The sequence below is a fragment of the Mugil cephalus genome, chromosome 3 (assembly GCF_022458985.1).
Source record: "Mugil cephalus isolate CIBA_MC_2020 chromosome 3, CIBA_Mcephalus_1.1, whole genome shotgun sequence".
NCBI lineage: Eukaryota > Metazoa > Chordata > Actinopteri > Mugiliformes > Mugilidae > Mugil > Mugil cephalus.
The window spans coordinates 26194852-26214560 of NC_061772.1; the positions used below are offsets into that span (position 1 = coordinate 26194852).

Genomic DNA, 19709 nt, shown 5'->3' on the forward strand with positions numbered 1-19709 from the left:
AACGACAATTATTTGTACTTTAGTTTGGCCCATGACCCATCTACTAACATGGAGGGGGTGGAGCTTATGACCTATTCTGCAGCCAGTCACCAGGGGGAGCTCTACCTGCTTTGGCTTCTCTTTTATAAAACCAATGTAATACTTGATTGACATTTATACAAAACTCAAAACTTATTCATACACTCACAGACACTACCTGCACTTTATTCTTGTATTTCTATTTTTTTTCTAACCACTGTATGCTGTTGTGCATCCTGATCTCTTAGAGAGAGCTTCCTTTTTTTGTGTGTATTTGTGTGTTTTTGTATCGTCTGGCTTGGGTCTTGTATGCTACACCACTAAATCTTCACATCACGCTGGTTTTGATATTCAGCATTTGTTTAAAACAACTGAGAAAGAACTGTGGTTTTACGTCGGAAGCTGTCATTTGTAGTACTGTTGTGTTATGTTGTGTTGTACTGACAAATGTTCTGTCTATCATTTTGACCCCATTTTAGACAGCGGACTAGTAAACACGAACACTATTTTGTTTAATTCAACACAGACACAAACCACATCCTCCAAAATGATCATCCAATTGACTTGCCACCTTATATATTCTATTAGAACGAATTTGTTATCACTAATGTACCTAATGTTTTGGCAAATTATACACAGTCCATTTGCTCTGCTGAATAGATTATGGAGGGAGCACAATTACTGCCTGCATTAAACTTACTGGCAGCATTTATCCAAATCCAGTATGTTTCAACATCATGATCACGTAGTTTATTTGTCCAGATGTTGAAATAAATTTGTATTTCACTATAACCACACACGTCATGCATCCCAAATCGTGGTAAACCTAGACTTTTAATAGATTTAATAGATAATAGAAAACAAACTAAAGCAAACAGTGTGATTTTTCTGCTAACGTCTGATAAATACGCTTGTTGACAGTATTCAGCTAAGACCTTGACATTTCCAGTGCTTTGTGCGGTTAAGTAAACACAACAATGAAAAGCGTGAATTATGCTCTAGCTGCTGATTTTGGAAGGAAACATAAAAGACGGATAATCTTGTGACAATATAGCGTTCTGCTGGGAAACTTTTAGACCTGATATTTATTAGTGTGGGTGTTAGTTAGACATGTAGCACCAACCTTAGACCAGACCAGGAACAACTCAGAAAGCACAAGGTGTTGACCTGGCCTCTAAATTTTCTGTATCTGTGGGATGCACTGGAACAAGTCTGATCCACAGTGGCCTCTCGACTGAACTGAACCCATAGGATCCAAAGGTTCCCCAATAACAACACTCTGTTCCCAGACACCACAGGACACCGAATATTAGGAAGGTGGTCATAATGTTATGCCTGATCGGTGTATGTTTACTACAGTCGTGCACAGTTTAGAAAAGGGAAAGCATTTTAAAAACTGAACAAAACAGTTGTCAATCTCCGTCTGTCACAGGCTGAACGCTCATATCTATGTGTTGAGGAGCTGTGATAACAAGCAGCCGGCCAGTTTGACTTCCTCTTACCAGTACATTTGTGCACTTTGTCTTTTTTTACTTTGACACTGCAAGCAACAAACGTTACAAAACGACCAAACCGGCCAGTTCACTGAGCTCACTACGCCCAGTGAGTCGCCGCTTGTAGCTTAATGCCTTCACCGCCGCTGGTGTAAACCATGTATGAGGAGTTTCTGTTGTCGTGCCTTAAATGTACCCTTAGCTGCCAGCCGTTCCCACAGGAGGCTGATGGGTTTGCACTTCCGTGAATTAGCCACAAAGGCATAACTTGAAGCGGGCATATCATTCAGCTGCTTTGCAAGGAAAACACTGTCATTATCATAACTTTCTTCTCTGAGCTCAGCGTTGCTTTCTTCGCTCGTTTAATGAGTGCACTTGTATTTTTTTCTCTTCTCTTGAATGACTGTGTTCATGAATCCCTAATTAATCCGTCTCTTTGTAAGAGCACGCCCCGACATCTCGGCACAACAGTGTAAGTACAGAGCCCTGACCCAAAATGCCCAGCGACCAACTACCAGAACACATTAATTACGGCTGCTACATTGCTCGAACGACTCCGTCTGCCTCATTCCATTGTGTCTCCCTGGCACAAGTCAGAGCAACCTTAAGGCTCAGGGCTTCTTAGTAATTGGAACAAACATGGCAGTAGTGATGTTTGGAGCTAAGTCTTTGCCAGAGGCACAGCTGACTGCTGTAATATTATCCTCTTTGTCAAAGCTCACAGTAAAGGTACACAGTTATATATCATGAGAACAACTCAACAGAATCTGTCTGGGAAAGTATTGTCACTCAATTTATATGATTATAGGCGGTTTAGGCTTCTGACGCAGAAGATACGGCGACAGCACAGACCCAGACTACGTGTCGCAGTGACCGCAAGAACTGTGATTAGCCTGCTTTGTGGTAGCATGTTTCCTCTTTAGTATTTTCAGTGAAGATAGAACACATCAAGGAAAGGTTAACTGAGCAGGTTTGGACAAACACACTGGTCCAACTGGTTCGATGTCATTAGCCTTCATGCTTATCGATTCCCCTTATTGATTGTTTTCGTGACAAATCTTTACCTCAAAGCACATCGTTCACATCACGTCACGACAAAGGGAAACGCGATGGCAGAGAGAGTGAAACGGTGGCTTCACTTCACCAGAAGGGACCGTGACAGTGCAACGTGCAATTTATTGTAATTTCAAACAAGGGTGGCAACACCGCCAAACAAGATGAAGCATTTGTTGACGACACACGGCATTAAATACAGAGAGTGCCATGGTTGCGACGATCTCCGGTCAACAAGGCCCGGAGGATCCAGTGACCAATTTCCTAGTTACTGACTTACACAAGCTCTTATCTTTTGTTTAGAAACTCAACCCTTGTTCAGAAACTTTGAATTTCACCAATGGGGATCAATCTGATAACTGATAACAATCTTATCAGTACGATTTCTGTTGTTTTCACGAAACCGCGAACGCCTACATTTTCTAAATCCAAAATTCACAGAAAGAATTGCTAAGGGAAGAATCAGACTGATAATCAGAATTGATAATGACAGTGGTATTGACCGTTGTTGAAAGTGAAGCAGGAAGTAGAAGCATAAATTAACTCGACTGTCTAAAAAGACACAGCACCTACTAGGGTGTCGTTGCTACAGAGCGAGATTTATGAGCGTACAAGTATAAATGACTCACATGTCCCGTCGTACCCTAAAAGAGCCTTTAGTCAAAAACAAAATAAAAATAATATTCTTTCAGATATATCTGATAATATCTGAAGTATTAAATAATTTGACGAGGACATCTTGATTATTTAATCACGTTGATGTGTCTGTATATTGTGGATGCCTCTTACCTGTTAAGACATTCAGCTCAGGGTTATTGTACCGAGCAGATGTTTGTTTGAAGCACAGTCCCCTTGTTGGTTTTTATACATTAAGCCGCATATGCTCCATTGTCTTGCCTCAAGTATTTTCCCCTTTGAGCTTAAGTGAACAGGCTGGTCTGAAGTGGCGGGCTCTCCCAGATCCTCTCTGCACTCGGCAGTGAGCCAGGAGGACTTTTGTTTCCTCAGTGAGAACTGGAAGGCAGGTATTGCCTTCTAGCCCACTAACCGCAAGCTTGCTTTGTTTCTCACTCAGCCAACCATGAACAGTGTGCATGCTCTGCCTCCTTCATTCTCCCGAGCCACTCAGCTTCTCCCTCCATAACATTTTGATGAAGGTTCTCTCAGGAAAAACACATTTCTGTATTTAGGCAGCTTTGGATTTTACACTTTTTTTTTAAAGAATTGCTCCTTGTTTATAGTTTCTTGAAGCAGTTTTTTAAGAACTTAGCTTTGCAAATTCTGACAACTTCGCCTTAAAATAACAGATCTTATTCATCACCTTCAGGAAATACACTTGTGAACTCACAGTTTATTGACAGGTGGTGTGATTTCCAATAATGCTGCTTTATTCACATGCGTGTGCAGCTGTGACTCGTGATAGATGCCCGACGGCAGCAGAAGGTGCACTAACAGATGTAAAACGGTGAGAGCAGAGTGTGACCTGCTAGTACAATGATGTTGTTTGGCAGCCTTTAAAGAAAAAATAAAAAAATAAACAAGCAACAAAAAGAAAGGAAAGGAATATGTGATGTATCCAATTCTGCATGTTTTGTGAGTTTGAGGTTAACAAAACCTGTGGCTTAAGAAAAAAGAAATGGACTAAGTCAAGATCTTCACCAACACATGCAATCACGGTGTGAAACTGTGAAAAGGGTCACATGCTGATGAACCCACGGAGAATCTGCAGCTTCCTTCGGCTTTGTAGAGCTTTATTTCAGCTTATTGTTGTGTGTGGCTCACAGCTTTACACACAGACGCACGCAAACACACACACACACACTGTTACTGGCAGCACTGGCTTTTAAAACCTTCTGTACACTACCTGATCTGAAACAGAAATAGACAGATAGTAGGATCAAACCTGGACAAAGGTGACTATTGGATCAAAGCGCATTTAGCAGGCGGTCAGAGATACACATGTGTATGAATGATAATTTTGATGTGTTAACAGCTGACAGCTTAAACTTAAACTCAACACAACATTAAAGCACCACAGGACACCCTCAGATGGCCCAACAGTTATGGAGACTTAAACAATATTAGGAAGGTGGTCATAATGTTATGCAAGATCGGTGTACAGAGCACTGGCTTTATTCATATATCTATTTGGACTGGATAGAGGTTTTTCTATTTTGCATCCTCTGTGCACCTTTCATCATTCCTCCATTTGGCCTGGTTTTCTATATCGGCAGCGTCTTTTGTTACACTGCTTATGCAGCAGGACTGCAGAAGAGGTTTTCGTCAATCATTTTGCCTATTTGCATGTTCACTGAGCTCCCGGCGCCGTGGGATGAAACCCCCTCGAGATATTTTATTTTCCTCCAAACCTGGCGGTCACATTCAGCCATGTTCCCAACCCCGTCCTCGTCGCTGTCCTAATCAAAGTGACACAGATACGATCAACACATTAGACACGGATTGGGGATAGGCATGCATCAATCGTGCACGCCCTGTGTGTTTTTTTATTTATTTTTTATTTTTATGAACAACCATGGTATTACAGTGCACTGTAGCGGCCATGTCTCCCGAAGAGTCATGCTCCTCCAGCGCTGTGATCAGAGTAAATAACTTTGCACCAAAAGAGGATTTCTTTGTCCCGGCCGTGAATGTTTTGCATTTACAGTAAAGCAAAGTTGAATGAGATGGGGGGTAAAAACCGAGAGTAAAATGATTGAAGTTTTCAATCTAGGGGCCAAAACGCAGTGTGAGTGGAGATGAGATTCAAACCAAGCTTCCCTTTGGGGAAAACAGTATGGATTATATGATCCCGTTGGCCCACAGAGACACAGGCAATCACTCCGCTGGTTGATATCCTCTTGTAGTTTGTGCTTGATGCGTCTTCACTCACCTTGAAGAACATGTGGTGACTATGATCAGTGTTTTTTTTTTTTTTTTTTTTTTTTATTTCTGGTAACTTTTAAGGAGCAGACCCTTATTTTCTGGGTTTGCAACCTCCCGAGAGTCTTCACGCCGCATCGCCGTCCCTGCAGCATGTTACAGGAGATTGTATGTATTTCAGACTATGGCTCCCAGTGGCATAATGAAAAACATTTCCTATTGAATGCATACAGGATGAGGCGCCTGTGTGTGTGTGCATATCTATTATGCTTTATACATGCTTCCACATTTAACTGCCTTCACGTTTGTGCGTTCATGCAGTCTCCACAATGTAAAACAGTTTTTAGTTGCATGCATGCTTTCCATGCAGACACGGGGAGTTTACATATTATCATTGGCGGAGCTGGGAACAGATGGCTCTGATGTAATCTCTTCAATATGGCCTCAGAAAGAAGGAAAAGACAGCAGCAAAGGTCATGAAGATGTCAATGTTGTGAGATTATGAAAGGCTGCAAGTACACACGGACCAAGTAATCTTTCTTTAAAATTGATTTTTCACTTTTATTTATTTATTTATTTAGTTTAACAACGGTCCCTTTAGCAATTTATTGGAGCACCAGGCCCAGCAAGGACTGTGTCCATTCCAGTTCTCACACAGTCTCAATCTCGGCAGATGCGTCCAGGGATTAAACAAAGATGGATCCCAGCTCCAGGATACACAGTTCAGGTGCAGCTTAGTGCCAACACACCGGTGTCCAGTCACAGGCGCCTGCTGCGCCGAACAAGCACGACTATGGCACCGATGTTTCAGTTGATCAGACGGTTTAGATGCACAAGAGAAGCCAAGTTACTCAGAGATGTTGTGTTATGGCAATTCCTTTTAAATAGTATACAATTTAAACAATTTCACTTTTACTACACACAATTATTTTAGCAAAAAAGGTCATTAGTGCAAAGTAAGAAAAAGGAACAATGTAACAAAAATATGTAATTGTCTTCTGTTGAGTATTGATGCATTTCAGTAACGGGGTCAGTGCCAGTTGTGCGATGCTGCTGTGACGCTAGGATGCGGGTGTCAAACTCTGTCCATATCACATCTTTTACTACCTGATGTAAATAGAATTGGAGAATAGAAGACAAACTGTAACAAAAGTATTGATCTCATCACGCTGGTATTGATCTGATGCTGATATTGGCCTTGGTATCGATGCTATCGATATTTAGCCCTAGTTGTGGCACATCAGCTAACATGGAGTGGGTGGAGCTTATGAGCTATACTGCAGCCAGACACCAGGGGGAGCTCTACTTGCTTTGGCTTCACTTTTGAGTTGTTGTTCACCCTTCATCTTTACACAGTCTACAATCTGCACCGAAAAGTGCTACTGGAACAATACCGCAAAGCCATCGGATGGGTCCGTGGCCTGTTTGAATTTGCCAGCATAAGCTAGCAGGAAGAATCACAAACCATTTTAAAGAGCCGCCTCCTGTGGGTGACTTCCCAACACACACATCACACCACATCTGTTTCTCTTCTCGGACACTGGTTCATTAAGCTGATCAGCCAATCAGAATGATCTTTGTTGCCAGTGTGCGTCGCTGCATTTTAAAAATGCTGAACTGGCTAAAAGGCTGCTGTCAGGGGACTGACTAGAGGCAACAGCGTGGGATACACCACAGAAACTGTCTGGGCGTATCACAGCCCCAAGTTCAATAATTTCATTTTAGATCCAATATTCAAATTACATTTCAAGGGAAGCGAGCGCGTTTGAGCCTAGACGACACAGATAATACACTATATAATTTTGTTACATAAATCTGCAGAACAAAGTCACATTTACAAATATAACTTCTGTGCCATCTGTGTCTGCTCTCTAAATTAGCAAAGCACTGCCACTGCAGACTGATTTTAAATGTCGTCTTTAATATTTAATTTTACGCAGCTGCTCGTAGACAGACAGCAGCCAGAGATGGAGAGGACGGAGGCCGCATAGAGAAAGGAGCTTAATAAGAAAATTAGTGGCGATAACCCACTAACTGCTGATAAAAAGAAAAAGAAACAGTATTGAACAGCAGCTGTATTTTTCTCAAACTAATCAAACTCTTAGCTCTGATTTACTGGAAATTAACATCACAATTACCTCTCAAGGACCCAGACATCTTGACTGAATATGAATTCTGCCACCCACCTTTCCTTTTAAATAAATTAAGCTTCCATGCTTCTGCATTTTATTTATTCATACTTTTTTTCTCTCTTTCTGACCTTGCGTTGCTTCATGATCACACATCCAATTTGCAGCAGCCGCCTCAAACCACCTCGTTATGGCCGCTCGATGTTTTCTTGTGTTTTATTTTTTAATTCTCAAATTCTTATAATCAGGTTCAAAGGGACACGCCGCCGTCTGCGCTTTGTCACGGCGAACACGTGTTTCACTAAGAGCTCCGGTTGTTCAACACTGAGTGACTTTGCCTTGATCTACTAGTTTGATTAAATGATATGCTGGAGATTGAGATGCGAGCGAAACCGCCGCCATGGCCAGAGGTATTACAGCTGACAGGCTGCATTCAGGCTGAAGAGTGAGGAGTCCTTGAGGTGAACTGGAACCTATTACCAAGCTATAACAACAATGAGCTGCTTTAAAACAAAGATTAATGCTCCATTGAAATGTTGACGCACAGATCATAAACGAGCTGCCGTGTTCACTGTGTTCTTTGGTTTAATTTCTAAGAAAGTGACATAAAGGGTGTTTGGCTTTTACAAACCGCACATGCGATAGCGACCGACCACTGCACTGCAGCAGAGACACACATTCGCGCACGCGTGTGCAGTGAATCATGTTTAGCCAACACCACAAATCCCACTTTAACCCCAGGGAATGCCGACGAATGAATTATGCCATCACCTTTGTATGAGTCCAGAATATTTATCATCTTTTAGCACTGCTCCCCCCCCACAAGAAGAAGAAGAGATAATAAATTAGATTTAGTTCAGTAGCCCTAGTGTTTCCAGTTTGCTTTTCATCACCACTGTATTCATTCCTCTGCGGTGGAAGGAGGATTCTCTGCTTAAACGAATGTACTTTATTGTCAAAAGACGCCACGCTCCAAGTGCTTACCCCGTGGATAAAATGGCAAAAATGTAAAAGTATTAACAGTAAAAAATTTACTTAAGTATCGAATTAATACTTCATTACTACAGCCTAGTGGATTTAAACGCCTCTATAGGGCCATAAGATAAATCTGTGGTGAAGTGAGATGAGATAGAAAAGCCAAAGGTGTCTTTATACGTGTCTTTAGTCTTGTTTTGAATAGATGAAATCACTTCTATGTCAGTGATTATAGCAAACAAGTAAAGTGGAATAAAAGAAACTATTTACCTCTGAAATGTACCATGTGCGCCATAAAACTGATACACTCGTCGTGCTTAGTTACTTTCTGGCTCTGTTTGTCTGACATATGACTTACGGAGCCCTCTCTCCTCTGTGTTTGGTTCACAGCTACACCCTCCGCGTGGTCGGCAATGGGATCAAAGCTCAGAGCACCAACCCCGAAGTCAAAGTGAAGGAAGCCGACCCGGTTACAAACCAGATCATTGACAAACTGAAACACATCAATCAGGTGAGACCCTTGCATGATTTCTTAAAGAGTCTATATTTCCACCTGTCTGTCTGTAAAGCAAATGGTAACGATCTCCTCAGCCCCGTGTTTTTCTTTGTGAGTCAACGGAACGTTAAGGTGTTTCTTGTCGGCCGATACTAAAGCTCAATCACTTTGTCTTTAATTCCCAACAAAATAACCTCCCCCTCCCCCCTCCCTCCCTCCGTCATATTACTGGTAAATACTGAGTCATAGAAAACCAGTCTGAAATGCAAAATCATTTCTGGGCAACGAATGAAAGCCAAATCAATGGTTACGCATTTAGAAACCCATTTGATCTGGTTTGTGTGCAGTCATATTTACAAAATTCTTTTTCCGCTCTTTGTTGAAATCAATGTAACTGTTCTATCGCCCCGGTCTGCTTTAATGCACGTTCGCGGCGCTGTGCCTCCTCTCAGCGCTGTTTATCTCTCAGGATGATGAGATTAGAGCAATTTACGGGAACACTCTCTCTTCTGTAGCTTCGCGAGCAGCAGCGGTAGGTGCCTTGGGGTTGTTGCTCTGCAGCAGCAGCAGAGGCAGCTTCACATGTCGGCTGCTTTGGTTTCCCTGGTGGCAGGCTGAAGGCCAGGTCATCTCTCTTGACCTCGTGCTGGCACCCCCTCCCTGACTAATTCACACCATCTGTGGGGTGTCAGAACACATAAATCTATATCATAACCATCTGAAAGCCCCTGATCTGCCTCGTTGACATTCACTGTGTGCGTGTGTCTTCTTGCTGTTTGTGTCTTAAATGCGTTTATCTGCTGCATATGATTTACTGCAACTACGCCGAAGGAAGATTATGAGCATAAACCAGATTATGCAATCATTCATAATCTGCTGAGAGTTTTGCTCGTACTCACCTATTTTTACTGTACATTGTTCTCTTTCCCGTTCTGGTTATTTTAATAATTACTCATTTTCATTTTCATTCATCTAATTGATCATTGGCCAGTGATTCACTTACAACTGTACCCTACAATTATTCACCGTGGGCAGCATTTACATTAATTAGCAAGATTTCAATACATCAACACCATCACCAGCTTCAATGGAAGACCTTTTTTTTTTGTGGATAATCAGCCATAACATTATAACCACTGACCACTGAGAATTGAATAACACTGATAATTTTGTGCCCCATGTCCATTCTCTGATGAGGAAGGTGGTCATAATGTTATGCCTGATTGGTGTGTATGATGAATACGTTAAGATCAAATAAGATCCTTTCCAAAGGATGATGTTTTGGCCACAAGCTGTAGAAACAACATGGACACTTGATTGTAATTAATGTTGATTAGTTGTATTTTTGACTCGTTAGCTGCTAAATCCTCCATTGCAGTTTACTCTGTAGATTTAGAAAGTCTAGGTTTTCGTTTGTTCCAAAGGTGTGAGTGCATTCACAGTACAAACAGGTATCTGATCGGCTGTTCAAAATTCTCTTTTTATTGAATTAAAAAACCTATTGATTAGAGATGCAGAAGAAGAACCCTTCCAGACTTAATTAAATTAGATAACAAATACATTCAGTTATGTGATGTTTAAAAAAAAAAAAACATTTTGTCTACACATGTTTACATCAGTATTAACACAATATACAGATTTAACTTTCACTTGTAACGTAGGTGTGAAACAGGCTCTTAATTGTATTTATAAATGTTTATCAGCGTGAACTCTCTGTGTCAAAAAAAAAGAATCTTGTATTTTTTTTATTTTTTTTTTATTCCCTTTCAGAGTTTCATTTTCATCTTTTCTTCACCTCTGCTGTGTTTTCAAAGTTAAAAAATCTAGTGAGCTTGTTTGTGGCATTGCAAGTGTTGAAAAAGTGACACTTGGGCACCGCGTGTGATATGAAGCTCGTTATCAGTTTACTCTCCCACCTGAGCGGCAAGTCTTTGGCGTGTGAACAAACTTACTGAGGAAGGTCTGACTCGTGAGAAACACTCACAGTCTGACATTTCGTTTCACATTCGCAGCTTGTACAATCATTGCTGCACAGAAATGTGTTTTTTTTTTTTTTTTTTACTTCTTCTTCTTCAGTGCTCCAGCGTCTAAAATTTTGTCTAAAATTTCCAGGAACAACACGGAGCCTGTGACAATTTCTGCCCAACTTTTACCGGGAACGATTTTCTGAGTTAACTTGAAAATAAAAATAGACATATATTATCAATATGCACATAAATAACGAGGGATGTGTGGGACGACATGTCTAACACTGACACACTGTCAGTCAGTCGTCCTCAAGAGCTGAAATGAGAATGTATTTGCAAAACTGCATTAAATGTAAAGACATAGCAACTGAAACCACAGCTGGTTAACATGTTTTTTATTATGCTGAATTCCTGTCATTCCAGCTGTTGCAATATACAAAGACACAATCAGACTGCCTTTAATATTGTATTTGGCCTATAAAAACTAGTGACTGGCTCAACAGGCTGTTAAAATATGTTTTAAAATGTGACATACGATGTTTTCTGACACTCTGGTGCAGTAGCTCGTGTCAGTGTCAGCCTTTCTGTAGGTTAGCGGGTTCGCTGTTCGCTCTACCAGTTTGATCCGTACTGAAATATCAGCTATTGTATTGATTGTCGTGTTATTTTATACCGGCTTTACGGCCCCTGAGGAAGACTCCTAATGACTTTTGTGTTCTCATTTAACTCCAGCTCCACAGTGAGGTTGCAATTTGTTCTTTTAAATGAAGTGTTTTGACAACTACTGCATGCGGTGTTATGGAATATGCTACATGTTCTTGTCCACTTTGGGATAAATTGGACTAACGTTAACAGTTTAATAGTTGAACAAGGTGAATGAATGGAGCAGATAGGGACGGGAGCCACTGGATTCAAGATGCTGGTGGTGGTGGTGGAGGAGGAGGAGGAGGGCTGTAGGATGGCATGGGAAAGAAAAAGTGGTTTGGAGAATGGAGCTGCTGAAAAAGCCTTAATTGACCGCAGTGAAATAGAGACAAATCTTCTTAACAGATCTCCCTTATTGGACTTTTTCCTAAGTTTCACTTTGGTGTCCAATCAAATAGTTGCAAACTTGTTAGCAAATAGCACAAATTAAGGTGAAATTAGAGCACGTTGGAATCAAGCGGCAACTTCCAGGTCTGAGCGATGAAGCCCATGTGGAAAAAAAGAAAAAAAAGAACTGCAGTTCATCGAGTGGCCACTTGAGGCTCCAAAAGGCAGAAATTCCCCAGAGACCCCCATGTTAAAAAGCCCAACTTTACAGCATTATTAAACATGTTTACTGCCTGGTTCGAAAAACGGGTTTGGTCTCAATAGTTTATTTCACTATTCATGAATTTTTTTCTAACTCATTTGTTTACTTTATATGAAGGTTTAAAATTCTGCATAATTAAGGGCGTTCCCGCTTTGAGCAAACAGGTAGCAGAGAGTTGAGTGGACTGGTCTCAGTGTCCGACATGATCCCCCACGTCCATCTTTGGAGTATCCGACTGTGGTCGGATCCAACATGGCGACTGCAGGCTCCGCCCACTTCAGGCTTCATTTTTGAGGACAATCCAATAGGTGACGTCACAACGGGTTTGTCTGTAGTATATACAGTCAATGGTGGAAACTAACATCACCCTGTTAGGATTGTCTTTGTGAACCTGCTGCCAGACGTTAGACTTTTTATTCTCCGAAGCTGCAGCGTAAGCAACACGTTAGTAGAACACAGAGCAGCTCTGGTACAGGTGTCTGCACAGATGCATCCTGGCACAGAAGTATTCATAGCCCATGAGTACAAGTTGCCATGCCAACCGCTCCATGAAGCAACCCAGTAGGGCCGTGAGAATAGGAAAAAAAAAAAATAAACGAATGTCTAATCCAACATTTCTTTGGAATTGGTGGAGGTAGAGCTAATTGCTATGCTAATGAAATGAACTTGCTGGCGGGAACTAGCGTCAGTTTGGGCAATACGAGGAACTGGGGAAACGAGTTGTTCATATTTATAAAGTCTATGGTCTGAACTTTGAAAATATCATTCATTTACAAAGTTTTGATCTTCAGTAACAAATCATCATTTATGAGACATAACTGTTTGGCTGGGCTTCCAATAAACTGAGGCTATATTCCACCTGTGCCTTTTGCTGCTAGTCATCCCTCTGTCCTACCACGTTACTTCTTCTCTCCACTGCTGACTATCCAACAAAGGCCCAAAAAGCATAAATAAACAGAATCAAACTTTCATTGAGTCATTTATATTTGATGGATAAAGCCAAACCTCATCTAATACCTTCTAATTGTAATAACTGGATGTTTCATAGTGAACCGTGATTTTTTTATAAACTCTGGAGACACTGGTAACAACGGCCGCTCTTTTCAATTTTCTTCGCCAGTAGAGTCAATTTAAAATCTCGTTCAGAAGTGTCTGGCTGAATGCGATGGGTGGTCAAAAAGCAGTTTTGGGTGGAAAAGAGAGCCCTCAGCAGTGTTAAGGCCTACTTGTGCTGAAATACAACATTTGCCCCTCTGCACCAAGTGCTGTTTGCCAAATCTTCACAGTCCGTGCCAGAACTGCCTCCAGCGCATGCAGATGGAATAAAAATAAAGACACTGTGCTGATGCAGGAGGGTAAATAATGAACCTTGCCTGCTTTGTATGTGGTCATGATGGTGGCCGTCCACATCGGTGTTCAGTGAGCTGTTCCTTGCTGTGAGGTTTCGTTTCAGTTTGTGGGAATACAAGATGCAAATAACCAAAAATTAGTTATACCAACATCTGCAGAACACGGGAGCCAAATTACTTTCCATCATTGGGTCAAACTGATTCTCAAATGGAAGTGGTTTGTTTTTAGACTCGTGAGCCTCCTGCATGCTAATAATGCACACACTTGCAAAATAAGGTATCCCCTCGGTGAGTGTTTTCCAAATTGCTGTTCCACAATGGACACTGAGAGTATTAACAAAAACGCTGCAGACTTATTCCTGATGAGGCTCCGCTCCACTACGATTCACTTGATTTAAAACACAGAACTACAGCTGTGGTAGTTAGTGCTACGCTAACGTGCGTATCGTCTCTGTGCTCTTTCAGTAGCAAAGGCACGATGTTGTTGTTGTATTGATTGCCGCTGTCCTATAAACCAGCTGTTTGTCGGCTTCTATAATTTGGAAAACTCACACATGTGTCTGAAAGCAGAAAGAGAAACTCAAATTACCCCTGGGAAGCCATGAAGTCTTTTATGAGGCAATAAGTTGCAACCAGGGACCAATAGAGGCCACTGGGGTGTCGTCTCCTTGATCAAATGTTTTCTTTTCTCCTTTTTTTTTTTTTTATAAATAAACCTTTGATATGTTTAGAATTTCTCTTTTTCAATAAAAAAAAAAAATGCAACACATTCAACATGTAGTGTGTGAAAATGCTTAAAAGTATGTTTCCTGTTCCTGAGCATCCTTTCTGGTGCCATGTAGTAGCGTTGTGAGTGCCGCGGGGGGCGTAGCCGTGTAAATGCAGCCAATCAGCGACATCCAATCTGATGCAAAACGGGCAATTATCACCGCAAGCAGAATCACATCATCGGCGGTAGTGGAGTGTTGAAATCTCACCTCCAAAATCCATTTGAGAGGAAAGGTTTGATGGAAAACGAGCAGGATTAGGACTAAGATACCGTAGTGATTTATTATTATTATTATTATATATGCATACAGTATGTTATTTCACCAAAAGGTTGAGTTCGGCTAATTGTAATTGTCAAGTGTAACACTCTTCACAGTGTGTGGAGTTTCCTAGAAACATGTTTGTAGATTTGTATATATGTACAGGTGGCTGTGCAATTCGCAATAAATCATTTTCAATGAGAAAGTAATTCCAAAACCTGGCATCAGACAGATTTACTGAAATATTTAAGTGGTCTCTACATTTTTGATGTCGTAAAAGCAGGACTTTGTCTTTAATTTCTTGGCATCAGATATTTTATGAAACGAGTACTTATTAGTTATAAATGGGCTGCGTTTATTTGTATTTGTTAGAAGGTTTCCATGAAATCATGATTAAATAGCCCCCGGGAGTGCCGAGGCATTTCTGAATCAGTGGATGTTTGTAAAAGAGCAAATTAGTTTACACAGCGTCTGTCAGAAGAAATACAAAAGCCGAGCCGACTTGTAGCGAGCGGAGGAAGGTGAATCGGTGCAAACGTTGCCGCGTGTAAGAGCTGCAGACCTTTGTATCGTACATCTGCTGCGATTCATTTAGCAGCTTGTGTTTCCACAGTCCTCGAGTCTAGTTTGCATTATCGTCTCGCTGGGACTTTGATTTGCAAATTGTTCTGATTGGCATCTCATTAAGCTGCTGAAGTGCGGCACAAGTGTCAGCCAGCGTGTTTGACCTGAATTGCCATTTAACATCAATTTCAAACTGATGTTTTATTCCGCTGCTGTTTTAAAGGTGTTGATGGCGCGCGTTGTGAGGCCCGTGGTGTAGTTCTACACAGCGTGGAGTTCTGGGAACTGGCACGCGGGTGATTCACTGGCAGTGTGCGGTTGTCGTGTTGTTTTGCGTTGAATGACGATTCTTTGAAATCTCGATTTATTGTGGTGGAGGTGCAGCGACTGCAGGGCGGAGGGCGTATAGTGTGGAGGTCAGTTGCAGCTCATTTTATGATCAGCGAAAACATCAATTACACATACGAGTGCGCACACGCAATTCCTCTGCACACGTGAGTGACGGTGCACATCTGTGTGTAAACCTCACTGTATGTATGTATGTATCACTCCTGTAAATCACCGTAGCATTGGTGCACCTTATTAATATGACGAAGCTCGCCTCAGAGAACATGTGCATCTGCGCATGAATGCCAAGAGAAAGATGGAAGCGTTCGCTGAAATATGGATGAAGGCGAGAGGTGAAATCCTATTATATTTAAAGACACCACTGTTGGACAGTTTTATGAGGACAAGAATGACTTGTCCATGCAAATGCTGATTTTCATGTTTTACATCTACATATCAGACGGTCGTCACCATTTCCATATATTCGCCCCTGACCTTGGCTAACCACGGCGCTTCAAGCGGCTTTTCCTGGGACCAAATGTAAATGTATGATTACTTATTCCACCGCCAAGACTGCAGGAAAACACATAGCGGCAACACCACTATTGACGAATTCATCATGCAATCTGCGCGTACAAACTCTAGATTTCATCATCTTGCTCATCAGCAGCTCTGTCCCATGAATTATTTGTGGCTCCTCTCCTCCTTGCCTGTCCTCTCCTCTTGATGTGGTAAAACCCATCAAGAATCTATAAGTAGGCCCTGTCCCTGTGTCTCTCAATCAAAATCAGGGGCAAGCAGCTCCTCGCCCAGTCTACAGGCTGAATTATTTACCAGTCATTGATGTGGTGGTTGACCAGCAGTTTTGCTTGTGAATAATTCATGCCCCCCTCTCCTTTAAGTCGAAAGGATTAACACTGAGAATATATTCACATTTTATTCGTCACGCTGCCAGATTTGCATTCCGCCGTGTGACGTCTGACTAAAAGGCTCAGTGGACGTGGCGTAAAGAAATTCAGTTTGTTTGTCATTAATTCCCGTTTGTGTCCAGCGTGGAATCCGTAAAGACGGTGTCGAGACTCTGCAAGTAATCGGAGACGAATCCTCAAAGCCTGCAGCGTTTTTGGCCCGCGCTCGTTGTGTCCGTCATTATGATCACAAAGCGACTGCAGTAAGCAAAAAACACTCCACGACAAACAGACGATAAGCCGCGTACCTGTAGATAACTTTATCTCGGGTGATTACATGTGCTAACTGTAGAGCAGCGTAATCCCCTCTCTTTAATCAGCCGTTCCGCGACATATTGCAACATACAACCAAATCCCATTTAATAATACAATATATAATGGATTATCAGCCACCTCAGAGATGAATTACATCCGCAGGGAGGTAGTCGTTCTGCCTTAGAAGATGGGACATGTAACAGAATAACAAAGTGTTAAATTTGAACATTTTTCGTACCGAATATCACAAAATGTGGTTGTACCGACCGGTCGAGTTGTAGAATCTACTGCTGTGCCATGACTAGCTGAAGATAAGATCTGGTTTTAATGTTCATTTCTTATAATTCTTCTAAGAAATGACCCACACCTGTCTTTAAATTGCTTTTTAGGTCAATTGTCCTAAACCCAAATTGGATGCGAATATCCTCAAGTTAAAGCGGACATTCTGCACTTTAAACTTATAAACCTGTCACTTATTTGTACTTGTTGAAAATAAGGGTCAGTTTCCAGCTGTATATGAACATGGCTGTGTTTTATATATATATGTATATATATATGTATATGTATATATATATATATATACATATACACATATACAAGTCAAATGGATTTAAATAGGTAACTGAAAACACTTAAAGTTGAGAAACGCGGTGATCATGGTTAAATGATAAGGCTGGCATTACTCTACATTTTCCTGCTCTCAGGAAAGTCCTCTTAAAATCCCATTAACCAGTACTTCCTGATCTTGTTTAGGGCTCAGCCCCAAGGCAGTGGCTCTGAAGATATACGCAACTCTTTAAAAACAGGTCATGGATATATGCTTAAAGGAAAATCATTTCCTGTTGCAAGTGGTCACTGTAGTTGTAGAAAAATGACAATAAAAACAGTAAAAAAAAAAAGAAAAGAAAAAGAAGAAGTGGAAAAAGTGCATTAGTCTGGAGCTTTTTTTTTCCAAACTGCAGATTAATAATTAAAGCACCAGGATGATATATGTGCAATTGTCTCACAATAAATAACAATGTTGTTATGAAGGTCCGTATCAACTCAGATGTATTTAATTTTAATAGTGTTTTGACAAGAATGGAGCCTGTTGCAAATGAAAGGGCTGCTTTAGTTTTAATGTGGCGGTGAGACCACTTTATTGTTGGATTTTCATCAGGTTTTTCCGGCGAACACAAAAACAAATGAGTTTGAATTACAGGTTGTGTGTTTGTTTAAATGATCAGTGTTTTAATTTCTCCTCTCGCTGACCCGGTGCCTCCGTTGCCGCTGCACTTGGTCCGGACAAACACGCTGCTAGCGCCGCCGCAGAGAGGGAAATTGGAAAAGACAGTGTGTGTCTCAGGAGCCGACTCACATCCTGACACTTTCTTCCCTCTGACTGGCAAATATGATCACTGTAAGATCTCTGCCCCCACCCACTATTTACAGATAGTAGAGCGTGTTCAAAGAGAATACTAATGGGCATAAAATCCACACACAGCTTGACTGAACCCTTGGATCGCTGAAAGCGTGATTCGCTTTCCCACATGACACCCGGCTCCTCTTTAGGGTATGTACCCTGTACACATACTGTATACGTAACCTGATGGTGTAATCTTTTACTTGTCACTGTCAGTTCTTCCGACACCCAGCAGCGTTTTTGAGACTAAATCTACTTTAGTGGGAGGAGGAGGAGGAGGAGGAGGGTTATTTATGTGGGCTGGATGTGGCTTCGTAGGCAGGATGAATATAGTAATAATGACCGTTCATTTATAAGATGCAGTAACATGGCCGTCACTTTGCTCCATTACTGTAGATGTAGCAAAAGCACGGACCTTAATGGTGTGAGGTCACAAATTGTAGTTGACAGCTGAGTGTAAATTTTATGCATTAGACAGCAGCACAGTGACCTTTTCCGTGTTTCGGATGCCGAAACAGTGGTAAGGTCTCCTATTATTAATATACACGTTAAACATGTGCATTTAGAGAGAAAAATACAATCATTTTAGTTTTACCCTTTTTTTTTCTTTTTTCTAACTTCAGAATAATATGTCAATATGCGGGTTAAAATAAAACTTTGGCACTTTGGAGCTCTGAGCCTCGAGAAATAAACTCCAGACTTCCTACTTCCGAGGCACAGTTGGATGGGGGTCTGCCTGTGCATGTTTGAGGGCAATATTCATTATTCTGGCTACCTGTGGGGAGGAACTGCCTCTGAAATGGGTGGCGTGTGATTTAATGCTCCGGTAACGTTTTCCAGATGGCAGCGGTGAGAAAAGTGTGGGGGCCGGATGACTGGTGTCCTTGATGATGCTCTGGGCTTCCTTATGCAGCAGGTTATGAAGATATCACAGAGCCATAGCGGGTCTGTTGCCAGCGAATGTTTGATGCGGGCTTTCCAGTGTTTTGCTGCAGATTCCGGTCCCGTACAGTCAGAACTGCCTAACCATATACTGTCAGAGTATACACTCTCTGTGGCGCATTGATGAAAGTTAAGCCTAGACTCGGTTCCCAAGCCAAATCTTTTGAGACGCCTCACAGTCTTTGTTGTGGTTTTCTAAGCTGGTGGAGGAAGCAGCTGGCATTATGAAATTTGTGATGTGCACAGCGGTGAGTTTAGGAGTTTATAAAAATATATAAGGGCTGCTTTTTAGGGTGGGGATTGAATGTTAACAAAAAAAAAAAAAAAGCAGGGACGAAGAATATATCGAAACAACAAATATGTCCCAATAAATCAGTGTTTATACAGTTGGCAGTAGAGCAGGGGTGTCAAACTCATTTTAATTCAGGGGTCATGTATAGTGCCAGACCAGTCGCATAATAGCATAATTACCTATGAATAACTCTTAAGTTTCCATTTGGTTTAGTGCAAATAAGTACATTATGAAAATTTGAACATTTATTGAGCTATCCTTTCAAAAACACATTTTC

The 19709-nt window shown here is 41.4% G+C and overlaps 1 protein-coding gene across 2 annotated transcripts in view; it reads left to right on the forward strand.

Moving 5' to 3' along the window:
* Positions 1 to 19709, forward strand: part of gpc5a (glypican 5a) — a 134178-nt gene that overhangs the window by 61014 nt on the left and 53455 nt on the right. For both annotated transcript variants that reach the window (XM_047580685.1, XM_047580686.1), the window contains one exon: positions 8939 to 9059. In XM_047580685.1, coding sequence (XP_047436641.1) covers positions 8939 to 9059 — 121 coding nt within the window. The remainder of the gene's footprint in view (positions 1 to 8938; positions 9060 to 19709) is intronic.